The 24,098-nt window shown below is 40.3% G+C and overlaps 1 protein-coding gene across 2 annotated transcripts; it reads right to left on the bottom strand.

Annotated features, from left to right (window-relative positions):
* Positions 1 to 111: 111 nt before the first annotated feature.
* LOC135474677 (N-chimaerin-like) lies at positions 112 to 21,530 on the bottom strand. Of its 2 annotated transcripts, XM_064754234.1 has the most exons (12): positions 21,026 to 21,530; positions 14,122 to 14,177; positions 13,645 to 13,676; positions 10,825 to 10,941; positions 9,285 to 9,573; positions 8,513 to 8,581; positions 6,335 to 6,419; positions 5,019 to 5,192; positions 4,507 to 4,584; positions 4,133 to 4,276; positions 3,690 to 3,801; positions 112 to 2,990 (listed from the first exon to the last, which is right to left on the bottom strand). In XM_064754234.1, the coding sequence occupies exons 1-12, from the start codon at positions 21,177 to 21,179 to the stop codon at positions 2,804 to 2,806; spliced, it is 1,497 nt and encodes a 498-aa protein (XP_064610304.1). In that variant the 5' UTR covers positions 21,180 to 21,530; the 3' UTR covers positions 112 to 2,803. The 2 variants fall into 2 exon arrangements, with proteins under 2 accessions (XP_064610304.1, XP_064610312.1); XM_064754242.1 differs by lacking the exon at positions 13,645 to 13,676.
* Between the last annotated feature and the right edge of the window lie 2,568 nt (positions 21,531 to 24,098).

Raw genomic sequence — 24,098 nt, 5'->3', positions numbered from 1 at the left:
GGAATAAAGCAATGGCAAATTAAATAATTTGTTTGAGATGAAATCATTTGTGCCTAACACCACAAACAACGAAGGAATCACCGATAAACTCACAAAACCATGGAACATTGACAACGCTAAACTTTATTGGATATCTATACTCCGATATAAGGACGATAACTCTGGCAAACACCTTGCGTCCTTTGTTCGCAGGCATGGGCGCAAACAACATAATATGGTAGGCATACATTTGTAGGTTTACTAACATTACCGATGGTCAACCTAGTCGCCTGTCAATCAAACTGTCATGTGACCTGTCCCCAGAGGAAATACATATCTATTTAGTTGTATTTCAATTATGTAACGCCATGTACATTACGACTACATACGGGAAATGATACAAACCTAAGCTCGACATTTTGTCGCCACAATTTCCCGAGCAACAGCAGAGCATTTCAGAAGTGTCTTGTTTGTATAGGATTTTTTTTCAGAAAAAAAGACCGTAGTAATTCATACGTCAGATACAAACCGGCAATTACGAGACACAAAAGATACCAGTCATATCATTTGCACTGGAAAAGTTAATGTGTTTTTGCAACGAAAGCGTTCTTTATACAAAAGCGCAATCCCTGTTGTGAAAATACAAGCTTTGTATTAAATGATTAAACTGGTAAAATGTGATGACATCGAGATGACAACACCCACAAAGTTTAAGTACGCTCTGGGCCTAAACTGCGTGGTTAGCAGGTTTTCCACTCTCACAAAACCAATGAAACTGTAAGTGACCAAGGAAAACTTATACCGCCATCAATTATACCATCATACCCGCAACGATAATATGGAAGTCATTTTATGTCCTAAGGGCACAGTCATGGCCAAACAATTTAGCTACACTAAATATTTATATACACAAGGTACAGAGTCATAACGGTAAAACAGTCTCAATCAGGACGTATATATGAATGGTTTATAATACATGCAGCAAATTTATATCAATAGAAAGGCTGGTGATACGGGATCTCCCTGATCTAATACTAGAAAAATACTGACAATATCAAAAGTATTCAACATAAAGTCCGGAGGTACAAACATTAGAATCTATTAAGTGAGTCTTTTTTTCCACACATCAAATTTGACAAATGAGTCGTAAGTGGTTCTAACATAAACAGAAATACCTTTAAACATGTAATACAGAGAGTTCCACTGGGAATGCATACAATCCATACGAAGTTGTGCAGCTGTCATCGTTCATACGTAATCCCCTCAATTCATTGACAATAACCATTTTCACACATGGTAGAGCTTTGGATCTTAAAATAACGTTTAAGGCCTTATTACCATTTGGATTCTTGAGTTAAACTGAGGAAATGTACAGAAACAATACACGGTGGGGGAAAGGCAGAAAAAAGATTAACAATATATAAAAAATATATACAGACGTAGAAATGTGCCTGGTGAGTTGAAACTATTCGGACGAGTGTTGTGGTCTAATCAGCACCTCAGGCCAGTGTCTAATGGTGAAGGCACACATGGTTCGCAAAAACACAACCTGACACGAGACCAACACTACAGACAATACTGAGTACAGATGGAGTCAGGAGCAATACAAAATACTCTGCCTTCTCTTCACAAAAACACGGACTGAACCCTCAAAGAAACCAGCGGCGAATCGCAAAGATACATCACAGTCGCCAGCTCCCTACTCTGACCATCACAGTTCTACCGGCATGCCAGTTGTACTGGGAATTCCCCTTTCTCGTTTCGGCACTCAAACTACCTGAGGGGAAATCCCAAATCGTTCTCACAGAACTAAGCCATCATGGAGGAGATAATGCATAGGGATACGTTAAGAAGACCAAAAATTGAGCTAAACATGGAACAATATTTACAGTAGATTTGCTATATTCACAAACATCATTGATCGATGTTTACTATTATATCCCACGTCTTTCACCAACGGTATGTGTTCAACACCACCTGTTCACTGCACTTGAGCATAAAAGAATACAATGAAAGTTAAAGTACCGTCAACCTTGAAAATAGTTTCTCCGTCATGTTAAAATGATTTCACCACAACATAACTATGATAGTAAATTCATTGAGCATTAATATGCACACTGAAAATAAAATGTGCTCAGGTACTGTTCATTTATCGGTATAACACCATCCGATTGTTACACGTTTTCATCGTAAAATATATTGTGTGAACAGACAGATATTCTCTACATCAACAGAAAGGCGGAAGCTACAGTCGCACAGCGTCTTGGTTTCAAATTAGAACCATCACAGATTAAAACATGTTACAAACTTTAAAGCCAGTTGAACAGTTACCATTCACAGTTTTCTTCATACACATAGATTCTACTCGTTGTAGTTTGAGGCCGATTAAGTCCCAGACTTGACCTCTCATAAAAATCACTGCTGTCTTCCCCAGTTTACACCTGTCTCTCCCTGGCTGACAGTATTGCTGTGACGTTCACCCTATATTTAAGATCAGTTTTAGTCTACTTAAAATCGTCTGTCCAAAAATGGGTCTCTCATCGCAGCAGCTATCCATAGAAAAAAAAACTGATCTGATTTGAAGGTTAGATTCAATAGAAATGATAAAAAAAATCCCAAATAATTCAGGATTTACAAAGTTTCTTGGTACTGGTATGCAGCTATGCGAATAAATAAATAAGCTTTTTGAGCTATGGTGGTAGGACGTGAGGAGGTATAATTGCACGATAAAATACAACCTGGGCTAAACACGGATTTTTCAGATCATCAGCAACTTGGATGCATTCTCCTATTCACATATGAACTACAGCAGCAATAACCGTTTTTACGACGCACAGAATATTTTACTTTGGTAAACAATGAGGTAAGTAACGGCTCGGTGTTCGGCTTCCAGATTCCTGAAGGCAGAGTAAGGGTCCCCGTCCACGTCCTTAGCCCTCATGATAGTCGGGGCGAATACTATAGCCAGGTTTTCAGGAGACATTTTGTTCACTTCCTTCCTCTGCTCCACTCTATAACAGCACACAAACAGAGAACGAGACTTAGCACGTGGGGAAAAAACAGGACGCATGATTTCAACATCTGATCTCTCTTTTATTCAGTTCTATCATTTTATTCCGTGTAAACATATTGCTCATTTACAAGGTTATTTACCTTATGATAAAGGTTATAATTTGATCTAACTGAATTCAAATTATTGTATAAATTTTTGATGATTCTTAAAATTGCTTCGCACCCCACTTTACTCGGATATTTATGTATGTATTTCATTGGTGTTTAACGCTGCCCTCTAGAATTTTTCATTTAAATGACAGCAGTGAGGTTAATATGTTGAGAAACCTGGAGTGCCTGGACTAAACCACCTTCTTTCGCCAAATGTCTGACAAACCTACAGGCTCATAGTCACATTGGAAACAGTGAAAGCTGGATCTGAACACGCGACCTCACCGGTCAACGGCCTGACCATTGCACCCATCCAGCTCTTTAACCATCTGTTGCTGCCCGATGTTAAAAGTATGTATTCAATTCACGTCACCTTTGTTGTTAAGTACAAGAACTTTTGGACCGTATAAACATTAATACCTACTAAGAACTGAAACTTACTGACATTTATTACAGGTATACATGTGCGAATCTTGACAAACATTTCATTTCAACAATATAAACACTTTTTTTTAAAAAAAACTTCAACTGGTTTGACAAGGATGTACCTGCTGAGATGGGCAATCAGGTACTTGAGGGTCTGGTAATGAGCGGCAGGTAACTCCTTCAGAGCCTCTCGCATCAGCTGTACTCGCCGGCTTCCAGATAGAGTTTTGGGCGCTACAAGTATGACCAACGATGATATAAATATGGGCATAATTTGTGTTGCAATTTGTGGCATATCCTGATGACCGAGTTAGGTTGAAAAAAAAACACGGAGTCGCTTATTTTGGTATTCAGTCAGTTACAATTCAGGCAGTGTAAGGATTACATGATAGCGCATGGCGTTACAGAGATTTGTAGCCTTGGTACCTGTAGTTTAGCAAGATTATCTTAACCAACGTCTTCATGCTTTGTGGAACAAGATCATGGTTTTATTGCTTTCATGACATTGCCTAATTTAATAATATGCAAAATGCCTAGATCCACTGACAGTTTCGTGCAAACTTACTTGTGGATGCTAGCAGCTTGGGATAAACATGAAATGTGATGAGCGGAATGGGTAACATTCGGAAGAACAATTTGAGAACACTAGCTACTGTGTGGATATGGTCCCCGGAACTTTTGAACTTGGGTACTTCTCCGGATTTCCGGTCTGCAAGTTGAGGGTTATTGTTAATAACAAAAGTATCAATACAAAAATATTATCACTTTAACGTTGTCTTTTCGTTAAGTTTCGTTAAGGGCCATGTAATCATGCATGATACTTTAGATAAAATGTATCACAATCTTATCAGTAAAGTTTTCGCTTGTAAATTTTAATGTGGAGTTGAAGTGTGGAGTTGTTTAACTGCAAAAATAAACTCGAGAACCTGCGCGTCTCACCTCTGTCATGCGCCTTCCTGATAGCCTCCACATCCGAACTCTCTCCAGCCACTCTGTATATACCCATCTCATTCAGCCCTAAAAACAAAAAACGGTCAAATACTCATCAAAATCAAAGACTCCGCTAAAAATGTTAAATAAAATTTGAAACAATGAGCTAACAGATAGTTTTGTCGGGAGCATAGCTTAATAATAAACACATTGTAATCGAATTTAAACTCAATACCATCCGCAGGTTGCTGCAAGACCTTCTCAGGTACCTGCGGAGAGGGAATCAACATAGGCTGGAATTTAACTCCAAGCGATCGTATTGGTGACAGAGCTCCTGGGTCAATGTGCTGCGGTAGCACGCTAACAATTAGGCTATGGAAGACCCTTTATTCGAATTTAGAAACAAACATTTATAGCATGATGTACTTTTGTTTATAGTATGATAAGCGGTGTAACATTTTGCCTTTGTACAATTTTTACCATATCCCAATAATTCACGCTGTCTGTGGGCTACCTCTTACCTTTAGCATCGATTTCCTCGATACATTTTTGAACTATTGTGGGCACTGTGTTTTTCTGGGCTTTACACACAGTTGTCAAGTCTACTCCGAATACCTTCTTTACATACTTCATACTTGGTAGGCAGTTGTTAGGAACTATAAAGGCACATTTCACGTGAGCTTTGAAACCACAATCTGAAAACACACAATAAAGCTGTGTTTAGAAAGACAATTTTAACAGCTATATTCACAAAGTTATATTTACTGTCACACCTGGACAACCCATAAAATAGACTATGGTGAAATTTTTCTTGCCTCTCACTTTTTAAAAACCAGATTGTATTAAACTAGACTAGCACATTGGTTAATATGGATATTTGCATAAAAATAGAGATTGGAATGTTAGATGTTCATGGAAAAATAGAGAGTATTTTTGACCTTCTTTCATAAGTGTTATAATATAATAATAACAATGTAATGTTTTTTTTCGGTTATAAATGCCATCATATCAAAGACGATTAGCTGGATACTTTGATGTGGAAACTTTGCTCACATAGTTCCTTATGCCCTCAGATTTACTTACTGCAAAAATAATTTATTTGCATGCACAGATATATTTAAATTAGGCAGGTATGTCTCAACAGAAAGGAACTGTCTATACATGGGTGGAGAGAGTTAGACGACAACGTTTACTGTCTATAAACGGGTCGAGAGAGAGCTAGATGGCAACGTTTACTGTCTATACATGGGTGGAGAGTGTTAGACGACAACGTTTACTGCCTATACATGGGTGGAAAGAGTTAGACGACAACGTTTACTGTCTACAAATGGGTCGAGAGAGAGCTAGATGGCAACGTTTACTGTCTATACATGGGTGGAGAGAGTTAGACGACAACGTTTACTGCCTATACATGAGTAGAGAGAGTTAGACGACAACGTTTACTGTCTATACATGGGTGGAGAGAGTTAGACGACAACGTTTACTGCCTATACATGAGTAGAGAGAGTTAGTCGACAACGTTTACTGTCTATACATGAGTGGAGAGAGTTAGACGACAACGTTTACTGTCTATACATGGGTGGAGAGAGTTAGACGACAACATTAACTGTGTATACAAGGGTGGAGAGAGTTAGACGACAACTTTTACTGTCTATTATTTGGGTGGATACAGCTGCCGAAACCGTCAATGTTCACTGATGGGTGAATGAAGTTTGTGAAAACATTCAATATCTACATACGAGGTGGCGTCGGACACATTTTATAAGCGGATAGTGTAACTCTCATCAGGTGTGTCATCCCTTCAAGATGGTTGCCAAGTTGTTGTTATCATAATTACCTTGACATTTGACTCCCTGCTGAACGATACCCCAGAGAAAGTTGGCACACAAGTCACACCAGTGCAACCCTTTGAACGTGTTCGTCTGCAAATGACAGCGGCATTAATTGATTCATATTTGACATTTCATCTGGAAATGCGAACGACTATTACCTAAATGTGTCAACCATTTAGTTCTGATAAAAGTCATTTCTCTAATTTAGTATGAAAAAGGGTTCTATTTTATCAAGTGCAACATTTCAGCATTTAAGCTATATTCGTCGCATAGATATTTATCCTCCATTTTCTACACATAAAAACAAAAGCTAAAGGTGAGCGGAGTTTCGGAAGTTTACCTCCGCTGTGTATGCAAATAAGATCATGATTTGATCGCAGTTTGATTAATTTCAACGCTGTCGGAATCCCCAGCGAACCATGTATCACTAACTTAATTTCAGTCAACTACACAGTTTGTAACAAAGTGTAAGGCTTATGTGGAAACCAAGAGATGCCATAAATATACCATTTTTACAAATATTAGCCTTATAAACTCTGTCAAAAAAGAAACGCAACACCCGTATTTTAGAGATTTTAATATTTAGTTTTAGGACGGCACAACTTTTTCTTATTGAAGACAGAAGTCAGAAATTTGGCAGAATAATAATCAAGATGGTCATGTTTAAAACTGTCTTTTCAAAAGTCATCTCACAGACACCAGTTGCTCACCAGGGGGCGTCTTTCTCAGTATCTCGTATGACCACCACGAGCTGCAATCACTGCACGGCAAGAACGGATAAGACGCCTGATTCTCTCCTGGGGAATGGCCCTCCACTCCTCCTGTAACGCAACGGCGAGCTGTTGAAGCGTCTGTGGCGGTGGCTGACGTTGACGCACGTGTCGATCTAGAGTATCCCACAGGTGTTCAATAGGGTTGAGGTCTGGTGATTTAGAGGGCCACGGCAAGACATTGACGTTGGAATCCTGCAGAAAGTTCATTGTTGCACGTGCAGTATGAGGCCTGGCGTTGTCCTGTTGAAAAAGCTGTGTCTGTCGGTCAATAATCGGGAGAAGGTGAGGCTGTAACACGTGGTTGATGTAACGTTGGGCTGTCAGGTTCCCTGGAACGATCACCAAGTCTGATTTCTGGTTGTACGAGATGGCTCCCCAAACCATAACACTGCCTCCGCCAAATCTGTCCACCTGCCGGACGCAGATGGGCGCAAAGCGTTCATGACGTCTCCTATACACACGCTGTCTTCCGTCGTGACGTGTCAAAAGAAAACGGGATTCATCAGAAAACCAGATGCGCCTCCAGTTTTGTAAAGTCCATATCCTTACGTTGTTGCACCACCTGAGTCGTAGGCGTCGATGTAAGGGGCGTAGTACAGGTCCAACTACTGGTCTACAGGCACGTAAACCCGCTTCTTTCAGACGGTTCCTAATCGTTTGAGTCGACACTCTCCTCAAACCTGGTATTTGTGTGGCAGTCACGGTTGGTAGGGCATGCCGATTACGCAGGTGAAGGACCCGGATGCACCGATCTTGAAGTGGGGTCGTGATTCTTGGCCTTCCACTTCTCGGGCGATCGTTGGTCGAATTAAAGTTGTTGTAACGGCTCCAAAGTCGGGATATCGTTGTTTTCTGAACATTTAGGTGTCGTGCAATAGTACAAAAACTTTCTCCGGCTTGAAGACGACCAATGGCGATATTTCGGTCGGCAGCACTCAGTCGCGGCATTTTACCGACTGCCTTTCGTCGACGAATGAATGAATAAAATACGAAAGCACATGGGCTTTTATACACCCCCACACTATAACTGCCATTGACATGATTTGCAGGTGAATGGTTCTGTGTGCGAAGTCAACAGGGTCACCCCATGCGTTGTGACGTAATAAGCAATAAAATACACTTAGGAGAGAAAAGGCAGTTGTTTGGATGGTAATCTTCATTAAAAACGTGTATAATTTCATTACATTTGGCTAAAATTTAGTTTGGAAACAATAACTTTATTCGAACGAGTTTTTGATATCCGAGGACAGGGGTTGCGTTTCTTTTTTGACAGAGTTTATGTCAACGAGGAGTTAAACTATAGATTTTATTTTTCTAACCTAGAAAAGTATTTTTACCTAGCTTTGTACAGTTCATTCCCTGGCTACTGCATAATATTAAACGGTGGACTACTCCATCTTGGTACAATACCTTAAACCGATGAGGCTTCTCATACACTTCCGACGAACAGTCATCCATCCACGAACTGTCAGTGGCATCCTGTAAAAGTTAAAAACAGATGCTTTCTAAAAGTAACTGCTTTTGCTATATATTCTTTCATTTATAGTTTGAAGCATATCTCACTTTGCTTCGATAAAATAGCTCCGGATTTTATTTCTACCAAGTACCTGTAAAGTGCTTCCCACAATACATACGATTCTGAACAACCTGATCATCTGTATATTTATGGTGTAGCCTTTATTCAGTGTAATTTTCAAAAATGGCTTTATTTGGTTGTTCCGTAGAAAGTTGATTCTTTCTACTATTTCGTGAAGCTCATCATTTTTCTCAAGCGCATAAGATGCATGAGTCACGTTAATATACTGTACTATGTAGTGAGTAGAGCCACAGAGGGTAATACCACAACAAAGACCGATGCTACAGGCACTAAGATATAGGACAATATGTTCTTTCGTCAAACCGTGGGATTTAGATGCTCGGATACATAGGCAATGACATGATGTCCACCGAATCCCCCCCCCCCACCCCACGCCAACCTCCTCCACAAAACAACAGACGCTGAGACGGCGCTGAGACACCGTCGGTGTCAGGAGATCCAGCCGTTGACACAAGCATTTTCAAAACGATCGCATACAGTATCTCTGGGCATCATACAGAACGTTTACCCTTTAATGCATTTTGGACTACTGCTAACATCATGTACAACTCAGTATTGTGCGTTCAAAGAGATTCTCGTTCTTACTTTACACGACACTGCGCCTAACAACGCCATCATGTTCTTCGTCTTCCGGACAGTCCTCATCAGAAGTTCTTTAAACTGACCCTCTTGAGGGGTCGTTAATTTTCCAAACGGTGAGTTTGCGTACGCTGTCTCATTCGCCATATCGTCCAGGTAACAACCTGCCTTGGCCTCTATATAAAAGGTTATAAGGCCATCTTGGACTAAGTCCGTCAGAGAATTGAAACGTTTCTCTCCCACATAATGCTGGCCGTCGTAGAACAGTTTGAAGTGACGAACAGTTTCATCAAATCTGAAGAAGAACAACGGAAATCAAACGTAAAACATGTTCTGTGTCTCATGCAAAATTACTACATTTGCAAGGCATTTGTAACATTGCCGACAATTACTTGGTTTATTTATTTTTTTATTTTTTTGTTTCGATAGGGGTTTAAGAATTTCTTAAAAATTACACTAATACCACGGCGTGAGTTTCGTAAGTGGAGTTCTATTTGCTAGCTGCATGTGAATAACTGATAAGGCTGGCGGGCGGGGAAACCTTTGTAAAGGTTTCATGTAACCTCCCATCCAATAAACTGTCAGAGGGAAACTGGACAAAACCTATTGAATGAAAGAGTAGAAAGTAAAGTTCAAAAGGCCAACGCTCAAGCTCAAGCTTTTTAACAGGTCATCGATAGTTGTGAGAGAAAGCAAGCACACCGACATTACCAACTGATTTCTCAGCTTTAAGGATGGCAATGATGTTGGTTAGTTACTTCTTTTTCATTTGCATAGAATGGTCGTAGATAATATGACTGCTAGATCTTAAACCAAACTTCTTCAGTGAAATGCTCAGCCATTTAGATCTTAATCTGTGGATATATTTATAACGAATGCAAACAATTTCTGTTTTTCTCAAAGTAGCCTCCCCTGGAGACCGGTTTTGAACCTGTTCTCTATCGGAGACATGCTATCCACGCCTATGAAATATAATAGTTGATATATTGAGATACAGGAGATGATGACTTCAGAAGCTGGCTACTATATATCCTGCGCTACAGACAATGCATCAAACCTGTAAACTATTGAGATGCTTAACTTCGAGCAACTAAGTAGCCAGAAGCAAAAATAACAAAAGAAAAATCTGTTAAACGGTAATAGTGAAACAGTTTATGTCGAGATAATTACCACGTAAATACAGTCAAAATTGTGGTTTGCTGTAAAAATAAGTCACATGACTTTGAAGCTTATGGCGGTGTTTTCCCAAATGTTACCACTGTGTAACGGCACTTGGGTGGGTTAGCATATTAGCGCATGAAACTCGATATTGTAGCGAAAATGATACTGTTCTATATATTCCAGGAAGTAATTCACAGTCCAGTGACTTAAGCCGTATTCATGGTCGTAGTAGGACATAAATTAAATTCAATACTCCCACAACCTTTCAGTGCAATTGACAACTTTTCAAAGCAATTGACGGTGTCTCATTTTACGACTGTGATAAGACAAGGAAGTCCGTCACAACATGTACTTATGCCAGAGACTGAGGTGATTGAGACCTTACCTGATTGCCAGTCTGTATTCCCCGTCCCCATGTTCACTATCTCGTACAAGAAATGAACCATCTCCCGCCTTAGACAACAGATCTTCTACCTGGTCTCGGCTCAAGTTTCCGTGATATCTGCGCCAACAAATAACCCTTTACCCTTTACACCACAAATAACAGTTGTGATATATCATCATTGACACCCAATGACACGTGTACGAGTCGCTACATCATCACTGATTCTCAATCACGCGTGCACCCGTCGCCGCATCATCACTGACTCTCAATCACGCGTGCACCCGTCGCCATGCAACAGTCACTACATCATCTCCGATTCTCAGTCACACGTGTAACAGTCACCACATCATCACTGACTCTCAATCACACGTGTAGCAGTCGTCACATCATCAATGACTCTCAACAACACGTGCAACAGTCGCCACACCATCACTGACTCAGCCACACGTTTAATGGTCACCATACCATTACTGACTCGATCAACAACACGTGCGATAGTAATCACATCACCACTGACTCTCAGTAAAATGTGCGACAGTCACCACGTCATCACTGACTCTCAGCAGCATGTACATCAGTTGCCTTAGCATCACCGATATTCAGTCACAGTCAAGTGTAACGACAACCACGCCATAACTCAATATTAGTTACACTATTAGTTACATTAGTAAGTGGTGATGTATAAAAGTCGCCACATCACCACTTACTCGCATGCAGGCACAGATATCTAAGCACATCATTAATACTCAGTCACCAGTCACCATGCCCATACTAATTCAACAACTAAATGGCCGTTATCACACCACAATTAGCAGCCCAACAGACAACAGGTAACAGTCATCCAACAGGTGACAGTCACCTCATTATCATTTACTTTGTCTCACAGATAACAGTCATCCCATTATCACGTACTTTCAGACCCACAGATAACCGTTGCCTCATTATCACGTAGACTCAGTCCGTCAGATAACCGTCATCCCATTATCACGCACGTGTAGTCCCACAGATAATTGCAACCCCATTCTCACGTACTCTCAGTCCCATAGACAAGACATCTATGAAGACTAATCTGTCTTACGTGCACTGTATGACAGAGCCCGAAACTCCCGCTTGTGGGAACCTAACCCCTTGGGGCAGTAACATTTAGGCCCCTATTGTATAGTCACGAAATGTTCAATTTAAGTTGATTATGTATGTCTAAAACCAAGAATGATTGTACTTTCATGCCATATCTTGAAGGTGCTCAAGAATATATTACTGTTCTCAGACACATGGATAACATTCATCACGCAATCAGGATCTATGAGCTATGCGCATTGTAGATAAATGACTATATTGCCACCTACAAGTAGCAGTCACCACATCATCACTTGTCGCACAACGAGGCATACAGATAGCAGTCACCACATCATCACCTGTCGCACAACCAGCCAAACAGATAGCAGTCACCATATCATCAATTGTCTTACAACCAGCCAGCAGTCACCACATCATCACTTGTCGCACAACCAGCCAAACAGATAGCAGTCACCATATCATCCCTTGTCTCACAACCAGCCATACAGATAGCAGTCACCACATCATCACTTGTCTCACAACCAGCCAAACAGATAGCAGTCACCACATCATCACTTGTCGCACAATTAGCCAAACAGATAGCAGTCACCACATCATCACTTGTTGCACAACCAGCCATACAGATAGCAGTCACCATATCATGAATTGTCTTACAACCACCCATACAGATAGCAGTAACCACATCATGACTTGCCTCACAACCAGCCAAACAGATAGCAGTCACCACATCATCACTTGTCTCACAACCAGCCAAACAGATAGCAGTCACCATATCATCACTTGTCTCACAACCAGCCATACAGATAGTAGTCACCATATCATCACTTGTCGCACAACCAGCCATACAGATAGTAGTCACCACATCATCACTTGTCGCACAACCAGCCATACAGATGGCAGTCACCACATCATCACTTGTCTCATAACCAGCCATACAGGTAGCAGTCACCACATCATCACTTGTCGCACAACCAGCCATACAGATAGTAGTCACCACATCATCACCTGTCTTACAACCAGCCATACAGATAGCAGTCACCACATCATCAATTGTCGCACAACCAGCCAGCAGTCACCACGTCATCACTTGTCTTACAACCAGCCATACAGATAGCAGTCACCATATCATCACCTGTCTTACAACCAGCCATACAGATAGCACTGACCACATCATCACTTGCCTTACAACCAGCCAAACAGATAGCAGTCATCACATCATCATCTGTCTTACAACCAGCCATACATATAGAAGTCACCATATCATCACTTGTCTTACAACCAGCCAAACAGATAGCAGTTACCACATCATCACTTGTCTTACAACCAGAATAGAACCAACTATTGCTATAAAATCCATTCATACATTTCTACAGAAAAGCAAAACCGCCATCGTAGTGATGACATTGAGTTATGAATAGGCCTACCCTCGGCAATAAGTAAATAAATGACACTGAATATGATACAGTCACGCCCATATTGAATTACAAAAGGACTTTATGTAGGTTTAACATGCTGTGAAGTGCTCAAACAGATACTGACAGCTTCAAATCAAGCGACACTAAACTGCTAAACAAAACTGCAGAGAAGGGCGTCAGCCACCATACAAAGCTGTACATTGCTTGCATCGTTAGACATTCCATCGGATAAATAGGCTTCCTAGTAATAAATGATGGATTTGTTTCGTAATTTTGTTATACACTGTTTGCCTGAGGAAGGCTAAAAGAAAATAACGTTGTCACTTACTCCAGTCCGTACTGGGCAGGTTTACATTCAAACTGAAGAATAAGAACAGAATTATTGTCAGTTGTGAACACTGTACACAGTTAATCCATTGGCCACTCGGCAAATGGATGAGCTAAGCGTATGTACGCAGCTATTAGTAAAGCATTTGTGAGTTTTGCGAATATATTTAGTTATACAAACTAAAACATTCGTATTCAAGACGACATACAGTATACATGTCGTCAGCACTTGTGACATTAACCCATTAATTAAATTTTACTTCATACACAACAAAGGTACCCCGATAGGGTTACGGTTAAAAGGCATTGTTCAATGATTGGTAGAGCGCATTTATTATTTAGAGATACTAGTAACTGAGCGCGTACTGATGGACCCGGCTTGGGCATGTCCAGGCGAACAGTGCTTAAGCTTACTAAAGCTGGACAGGTAAGCGTTGCAGACATTGAGTGGTGGGATGAAGTTTGTGTGAACACATACCTTTTCAGGGCAAAGTACCGGTTTGGATTTTGGGGACTCCACCTGTAGGTAGTACACTAAAAAATAAAACGGAATAAAACATCCATTTAGAATTCCAGCAGCCTCGCATGGAATTTCAAGAATAAGGGTTATGTAACACAAGAAGGTATGAGTGAAAAACATGTAGCCATGAATTGCTAATCAAACTTTACGGAACTTTGTTCAACAAAAAATCCTGTACGTGCAGAGAATTTACATTCAAATATTTAACAGAACAGAGTTATAAGGATTAAGTTGGCCAGCTAATTTGCTGTGAAGAGGAAATGGATTTTGCAGAGAGCTCGATAATGTCAAACTTTCTCATCAGATAATTGCCCCAGTAATAGCCAACGATTTTTCATTTTCAGATTAACTCTTTTTTCTTGATTACGGAGAATACATTCTAATTGTAGAACCAGTGAACTTGAGACAGACTCTCTACTGTAATTATCGCTGGATTACTTTTTTCACAACATTGAAACATGTATGTGCTACTGATAGCACCTCTGTATCCAAGTATTTGAAATAAACATATATCACTTGATGTTCCTGTATGTATATTACTTCATCTACTCCCTTTAGGATAATATTCTTTACAGAAAATGAATAGTGTATAGAAAAAAAACAGCCTGGAATAAAACCGATTGGGGTTTTCTATCTCAACAGTTACATTAACACCTAAATAATCAGAAATACAATCAGAAAATAAAGGAAAACAGAAATATGTAACTCTATGTATCGATTTATACGTGGACAATTATAACAACATTTACACAATATAGTATGTAACATAAATGAATTTCTTCGTATTTATTTGTAAAACATAATCGACAAGAATCTGCTCTCATCTAACCTCTGATTCTACTTCTGGCGGTGAGAGATTTAATGATGTGTTGGTTTTTTTATATAACTCAGAGAACTATACTTCTTCGTGGTTGAGGCTCAACTGAACTTCCCTGTATATGTGTTTCAAAGAGGCTTAGCACATAGTCGTAGACTTCTTACTGTGTGCGAGAACTCTTACTTCCTATGCGTCATTGTACATAACTGTATACGTGCACGTGCCTCACAAACATCAAATTCTATTTTTATCTGTCACCGATCATATTATTTATGATTATTGTTTTGTTATTTTCTTTTTATTTACGATAAACTAAAAAATCTCTAGTGAAACTGCCACCATGCAAGCTGTTCTTTGTATGTACCGGTACATGCACTAATTCAAACAGCTGACAGTCACAGCTGCCAAAGTGTGGTGTTTTGAGACCAGCGTTAAAAGCTGTACATGTGCTCAGGTGCATATACATGTCCCTACTGACCAACTTGGGGGACTTAGAAGCAGACGCGTTATTATTCTTTATCTATAAATTGCCCAGTTACACACATTATTATGAACAATAGCACACCTCATTAATAAAGAGTATATGTAAAAGTCAAAGCCTGTAGCAGTGCTTGAGCTTTAGTCAGCTCTAAAAATGACAAAGACGAGACACTTTGATCTGTTTATCGCATATGTACCGCTATCAAATGAAATAACATTGTCAGAATAAACCATTGAAACTTTATTCAGATATCAAGTTAACAAATCATAGGTAATAAGTTAACAAAAGCAGCTATAACATTAGTGATTGAATCTGTCTGAAATGGCATGAACTTGTCATGATTATCGATTAACGCCACATCGGAAATATTTCAGCCATACTGTATATGTTTACACAGACAACTGCCAGAAATTGAAAACAGGAAATGTCACGTCTTCCAAATACGGAGCGCATGACATAGACAACAAAGTCGGAGAAGAGACATTTGTATCTCCACAGATAATAGTTTAGACATCATCATGTATAAATATCAGACGTCTGTACTGGATTCCACAACACTTATCACCTAAACAGCTTCTCTATATAAAGTGTATCGTCGAAGATGCAACTTAGTAGTAGTCTACAGGCGAGTTGTATGGTCAGAAGGATAAATTATCTGACCCTTGAGAACATATAATTATGCACGTGCATAGGGCTCATAGTTCTGAAGGAAGTAGATAGTGTATACAAGAATGTAAACAGTGCTTAATATGAACCAGGATGTATTCTGATGTCTTGAACACATCCGGATATGGGTTAAGTTAGATCCTTAAGTTAAGTTTGGTTTGTTAGATGTTTAATAAAAGTGTTCGAAACTACGATTTCAACATGACTTATGTTGAAATAAAATCAATAACATTGATTCATTGGTGCATGTATGCATATCACTAAGTTTAACACACATGCCGATTTTATCGGTGTTCAGGCTACTTCGCTCCACCTTTCACCTGTACGATATCATGCATTCTGTACATTCAATTATTGATTGAAATCAGAGTATCTGTCATGAGCAACGTTCTGGTGGGCATATGGATCCTTGCAGAACCAAAGAAGAAAGCCTGGCTGAATGATAGGCCGACATAGCACGTCGTTAAAGGTTGTTCTGTGGATATAGGCATATGGGCCATTACCTTTAGTTACGGTCACCGAATGTTCTTCATGTTTAAGAACTAAACACACTAATAATGTTTATGACCTAAACGGAATACCGTGAACGTCGGATTGTTCTCTTCTGATCTTTCACTTCAAACCTATTATCGAACACCATTCTATATACGCCCAGTGTAGTAACCTATATCTTCGCGATTAATAATGCTGCATTAATTAGGTTAGATATAATATGATTAAGGCGCTGAATAATCATACATGCTTCAGATTCTTTACCTGCATTTCTCTTAACTGCCTCATGAAAGCCATGCAAACAGTCAGAGATGACATACAGAAATTGCAAGCACTAATTTAATCACTCTTGTGGAAGGGCAATGGGGTGTGCCCTGTATCACCGATAAATGAAGTGTAAGACTGCATCGGCTATGGAAATTCTCAGCCCAAATGCCGCAAAATCTGACCAAGTCTGTGCATTGTATTTTTTGCTGTTCCATCTAAATTATGCACTTATCCATCTTTCAGGACATTTAGGCATCATATAAGCATAGGTGTGCTGAATGATGCATTTCACAGGCACAGATATTAACACGATGGGCAAGATTTCATCATTTTCATTTTGCCAACAGAATGCCTTACAACCTATAGGGAAGTACGACGTAAAACACCAATCAGATAAATAAATAAATAAATAAATAAATAAATACAACCTATGGGTCTACTGATTAGAGGATATACATTGTGTAGTTGCGGCCTGTTTTACAAAGCGATTGAAAATCGAACCACCCCTAATTTCCATACCACCAAATAGTGAAGGGATACCCTACCATGATAAATGAGTTTGGCGCAGTGTGGCGAGAGATTCATAAAGCGAGCCTTAATGCTTAATCAGTCAATTGGCACTGGACACCACTGTGATATACCACATTCACTAGTGTGGGTGTCTCGATATACCAAGGCATCCGGTGTAACGGAATAATATACCATTCTGACAAACGCAAGTGTCATGACATACGGATGTCTATAACCCAACAGTGTGATATATAATAGTGACCACTGCGGGTGTCATGGTATACGGATGTCTCTAATCCAGCTGTATAATATACAATAGTGACCAGTGCATGTGTCATGATGGACGGGTGTCTCTAACCAAACAGTGTTTTATACAGTAGTGAGCAGTATGGGAGTCACGATGTACAGATGTCCCTAACCCTGCTGTGTGATATACGATAGTGGCCAGTGTGGGTACCACGATATATGGATGTTTTACCCAACAGTGTGATATACAATAGTGGGCAGTGTGGGAGTCACGATATACAGATGCCTATAACCCCGATGTGTGATGTACAATGGTGGACAGTGTGGGTACCACGATGTATGAATGTCTAACCCAGCTGTGTGATATACAAGAGTGGCCAGTGTGGGTGTCTCTAATTGAACAGTGTCATATACAACAGTGACCAGAGCGCGTGTCACGATAAGTAGATGTCTCTAACCCAACAGTGTGATATACAATAGTGACCAGAGCGGTTGTCACGACGTATGCATGTTTTTAACCCTGCTGAAAGATAAACAGTAGTGACCAGTAAGGATATCACGATTTACGGATGTCTCTAACCCAGCTGTGCGGTTAGTAATAGTGACCCCATACGTTTATCTAGATCCGCGGACATGTCTAATGCAGCTGGTTAGTATCCCAACTCGCATTGCCAGCGATGTACATGCACCGTTTGAGAAAGGTGTCAATCGATTAGCTGGAATCCGTCTCAGTTGGCTCCTGGCATTATTGTGTATATTAGTATAGCTGTATGTGTACATGTATCTGCGATGACCGGGTTCAGGGAGGGGTTACTCAGAGATCCAGTTGACCCGGGACCCATCCATTACACAGAAGCGTTGCACCAATACTGAACCACTTGTTTGGGTTAGGCTTTGTGTCACACGCTCTCTCCTTGGCACACGCTCTTAGTCCGTGGACCAGACATGACATTGATAGCACCTGAAGTGGCCAAACCTAAGTGGTACAAACATGTTTATAGGGTCAGCAGAAGTAAATTAAGACATGAAAGCCTTTCTGCAATGGTAGCTTTATCGCATATTTTGATAAAATGAAAAATCACCTCATAAGGCGTGGCACAAATTAGAAAAAGCAAGAGAAACAATATGTCGTGGACTCTCAGTTAGTAAGACCAATTTAAAAGGGTGGTTGGGATTGTTTAGGAAGCAAAGAAAATTGAGCAGTCCACATTTTGTGGGTGTTTCATGTACCTTATTAGCTGAATATTCAGTTGATCTGTACATTTACATGTATAATTTGCTTGGTTTTCAGCTGGGTTGATAACAGTTTATCAACAGTTTATATCCCTAGCTGTGTAGCTCTTTTATTTACACCTATTATAATTCGGAGATAAGATAGATTTGCTCAGGTAAGTAAACGTTCGTGTCATTTCCTTACATGTGATCTACATGTCGAAAACTATAATGCCAGAGCAAAGCTTTGATCAGATTTTTTGACTCTCAGTTAACAACACCGGTAATTGCAAGTACCGCCAAATACTAAGATTAGGGACTAAATTATTCCGTAATACTCTTGGCAGAGTGTAAATGTCTACTTTGAGATTTAAGACCAAAACAGAGAAAAAGAAACACTATTATATGTCAGACGAAATACTTTTTTTTAAATTTCCACAACCTAGTAAATTGCCTTTAAACACTGGATACTTCATTTGCTTTTTCTGACGATATTGTCAACAGTGATGTCACATAAGTTTTTGGAAACCTGATAAATGCAGAATGCTTAATTACAACATAAAAATGCACATACATACTTGTACAGAGCCATAAATGCATTAACTGAATGGACCCTGAAGCAAATTATTTCTTAATTAATGGAAATATCATTCGTTGATGAAGACACTGCTATGCAAATGGAGCTGCCAGGCATCATCCATTGTTTTGATGACTCTGAATCCTTGATATTGCGAGAAGATTAGGTTCGCGGAACATCCTACCACGGGAGGTGGACATCAGTCAACGGGACTTGAACATGGACAAATTTCTGTAAAGTAACATGCCTGCTAGTTCAGCAGCATTATCAAACACACTGACAAAGACTTGACTGTACTATCCAAACATGATTGTGATTATCTTGTAACTATTACTTGTGGAAGATTTTGTAGGGATACAACACCTACATCCAGAGCATTTCACCCAAAACGTTGTTTGATAGATCTCAAGATATTCGCTCTTTAGGGATGAAATGCGCGCACACTATCCCAGCAGTAAAGCAGAAAAAACGTCTCAAGGATTATCATGAAAAACAGCACGGAGATTTCGCCACCCTGGGTGATACCAAATTGGGAAATTTTGGGCTTTGGCCCATGGACTATCTCTCCCTTTCCCTTGCTCAGCTGATATACTTGATGATCAGCTGGCCACAACCTCCACCGCCCAATCTCTCGAACAAATGAAATTATTGATCAGGTTGTTTAAAAAAAGCCCGTGTCTTCTGTCATATCAGCTTGTCGCGAGGGTATAGAGCGTCGTCTGTAAAATCTACCAAAAAAGGAAGTAAAATATGCGTACTGCCAAGAAAACGTTAGCCCATCTCATTCTACATTCATTGATTTACAAGCAATACGGTTTGGGAACAACGCCCCCTGACAAGCCAGGCGGACTAAGTGAGGAATGAAGCAGCAAATGTAATCTAGCTGAAAGAACACCCCATCCGCGGCCCCAAAATTGATTTCTTCTCTCAATGGAGTTTGAAAATAGAGCCCGATTGACCTAGCTAGAAGTCGTATTTTACAGCGCAGTGTATTGACAAAATCTGTTATACAATACAGCTGCTACTGCCATGCGAACTGTCATGGCAATGCTATATACAAGAATCGCATAGCTTCTGGACAATAACCCCAGCGTTTAGGGGGAGGTTTACCATTTAAATGGAATAGCACCACTGAAAATAAATTGCCAAATTTTATCGACGAGGAAAGACGAATTTCAAACTAATGACACCACTGGGTAGGGAATCAATAACCCTGAATAACACTGTGTATATGGCGGCTTCATGAATGTGTTACTTGTTTACCGGACACTACAGACTATACGCCTATATATGCTTTCATAACAATACATACAGTGTATAGAATAGGGTGACCGTTACAGGCGTTGCTCTATCACACATACATAACATATAGAGAACACATTATATCCTGCTATATACTATATCAGGTCACACAATTCATAATTCCATAATTTAACAAAATGAGGTCGTCCACAGTCGGATGACATTGCCATCTGGGTCAACTGTATACAGTATGGTGAACAGTATATGGAGACTACGTTCCATATCCCCTACTGTCAGGCCACAGGTCTATCGTCCACCGGGTTATACACAGTAGCCTAATGTGTTTACTTACAGTACAAGTTCCAGGACGGTATGGTGTTGGCGAAGGCAGCATCCTCATTAAGCGTCGTGTAATCATATCCCATATAGTCATAATCATCGCTTTGGTCTGTCTCGTCCTCCACATCCATAATCATGCCTTGTCGTCGTATGCAGGGGCTTTTCATCGCTCTAGTTATCTCCTCCGACAAATCTGTTTCTCTTCATATCCAGTGTTATGTTCCCAACACGTTATATCACGGTCTGCGATGTTGTAATTTCAGATCCGTGTACAGGAGTGTGTGTACAGAATGTCGTTTCTCGTTTTGCTCAGATGACTCTTGTGTTCGTGATTCCTTGTGCGCATATCAACTGATCATACTAAGTCGTATGGCGAAATCCATCCGGTACAATTATAGTAACACGACCATAAATCAAACCGCACATGGAAGTCGTCATTGCCAACAGCAGGGTAGGGAGGCCTGGTCCGTGTACAGGCTGTTGATGGCGGACAGCCTGGACGTCAGTCACAAATGAGGGAGAGCCAGCAAGCAGCTGATCGCCGACCGCCTGTTAGAGGAAGCTAAATAGCTAATGTCAATACTCTGGCAGAGCGTGCATCCAGTTCAGGTGACGGACCTGTCTAAGTATCAGTGCTGTATTGATAACCGTCCATACCGACACCAGGATCTTCAGAGGAATAAATAAATGCATAATGAGAATTTTCGGATTACGATCGAATTATGCAAAAGTGCGCATTTAACTGTATGTGTTAGGAGCGATTTAATAAGGAGAGCTGACGTATGTCGCGGTTAATGTGCATGTATAAATAATGTACAGTGAATATGCCTAAAATAGCACAACATGCAGTCAAGCAGGTGTTGTTAGTCATTGTCTCTGTATGTCACTCAAACCACGCTCTGTTTAATATCATCCATCCGTGACCAGTAAAACCGAATCGAGTCACAAGGTTATGGGTGTAGGCTATATATTGATACGGTAGTGTATACATATAGACATACCACAACGTCAGTCATACACACGGACATTAAGTCAGCTGATTAGTAAGACGAAATATATGCTGAAATACTTGGGAATTTGCGCAACATAATGTGTGTGAATCTGAGTCACTTTCAACAGGGGCGCACTTAATACACACGTGTAATGATGTCACGATCAAGAAATTGGGTTTCTGACCTACATGCACATGTTGGCATAAGTAAGATGGTCAGACTGGGTTTCCCGTGTGTTTGTTGTGACATGCTGTGTTCGTGGTATACACTGAAGGGATGCCTGAGTTCAAAATACGCCCCGAGGGGGACACGATTAAGATTGTCATTAGCACGTTGTAATTCTGGACGAGGAAATGTTTAGGGGAATCTCGTGTACGTGGGAGGACTAAACGGATCAAAGGGGTTAGATGAATTAAACCCCGGACATCAATCACAGCTAAAATATAAATGGGTTAAGGGACCGAGGGGCTAGAGAAGCGAATACTAGAGCTGGGTCAACAGTTAGTATCCCAGGATGCGAAAGGGCCCATAGATTCCATCTAACTCTTATAAATTGCCAGCTCTGAAAGCTGGAGTCACGCCATGGAAGCGTTCCTAGCGCTGCTTGGAAGCCGAGAAGTTACATAAATCATAGCAATAAAGGCAAATCAACGCAAAGAGGTCAGCGGACGAGAAAAGCCCGCTGATGATATTTTATAGCTGAAGAGAATTGGCACTTGCATTTATCGCTGACCGAGGAACTATTTCCCTAGTTGTAATTGTACAGCTGAGCTCTGCCATTTATCAGAGGCCGATACCCCAACACACAAGACAAATACCATGTCATAACAGATAGTTCGTTAATGACGTAACTTGATATGGAGTATACATGCTGAGCATCTTCTAACTACTTGCAATAAATCCATCTTCCGTTGTGCAGCTGCATTTTACCGCAAGCAAATGAAAAAACTCATAACAGGTTTCCAGCACATGGTTTGTCTCTTCAAAGAACAAAACACAATTGAGCCCTTGTTTGCTTGCTCCAATTAGGCCCGCGGCTGTTGTTAATTAAGTATTAGAATAAAATATGAATTAATAACTAATCTATAGAATGTTAATGCAATTCTGCATGTCAAAATCTGGTAGGTGCTACTGAAGTCTCTGCGCAAAATGAGTGCGCGTCAAAGCCATTCTCCTCTAATTGTATTGTTAACTATGGTAAATTGATGGAGAGTCCTGCTTGTTATAAACGATGCATGTCTCATTATTGGACCGTGCGTCCAATGGGACTACCTAACTGGTTATATGCACCAAATGTCCAGTTTGGTAAAATGTCGACACAGAGAGTGACTTCCGACCAGTGACACTAAAACCCCACTTTTGAACAACTACCACCTTGTTTGACCAAAGTGGCGTGCGCTCTTGAAACTAAGGGTTAACGCTGATTAGGTCTGTGGGCGGAGTGATGCCTATCAGAACCAGAGAATCAAGAATATTGCACTTCTCAAAAAAAAAATCGTACAAGACATGGTTATTAGGGAATGAATCATCGAAGATGGACTCTGCAGTGTTAGAATTATTACATTAGCTGAGAGATTACCCCTGGTTCAATTGCCACAGCTCTAACGCCGACTGGGGCAGCGTCTTGGGAAGGACCCTACGATATCATGATTAGGGAACTTGGCAGTGGAACTACAACAGAAATCTCCAGTCTGTGAACCCGAAAAGAATATGCATCTAGCAGCATGGACAGCACCACGAATTATTACAGCGTATGAGAAACAGTTGCTAGATCACCATGGTAATGGTGACGTAATTATATTCTGAATTGGTGCCAGCAAAATAAGTTTATGAGTTAAATGAAGCAAAATGAGTTTATGAGTTAAATGAGTCAAAATGAGTTTATGAGTTAAATGAGTCAAAATGAGTTAACAACCGCTGAACACCAAGCCGTTTAGAAAATATGCATTTTGTGCTGGTTATAGCATTGTTGCTTCATGTATTCTTCGGGCAATTAGTAACAGATGCTTCCGTCAGAATTCACATGGCAAACCCGTTCTATTCTGGTATCAAGGAACGATTATATAGCGTTTCAGTTTGTTTACAATGTCCCGC

The sequence above is a fragment of the Liolophura sinensis genome, chromosome 1 (assembly GCF_032854445.1).
Source record: "Liolophura sinensis isolate JHLJ2023 chromosome 1, CUHK_Ljap_v2, whole genome shotgun sequence".
Lineage (NCBI taxonomy): Eukaryota > Metazoa > Mollusca > Polyplacophora > Chitonida > Chitonidae > Liolophura > Liolophura sinensis.
The sequence above is the reverse complement of the archived record's forward strand: the minus strand, read 5'-3'. Positions and strand labels throughout refer to the sequence as shown.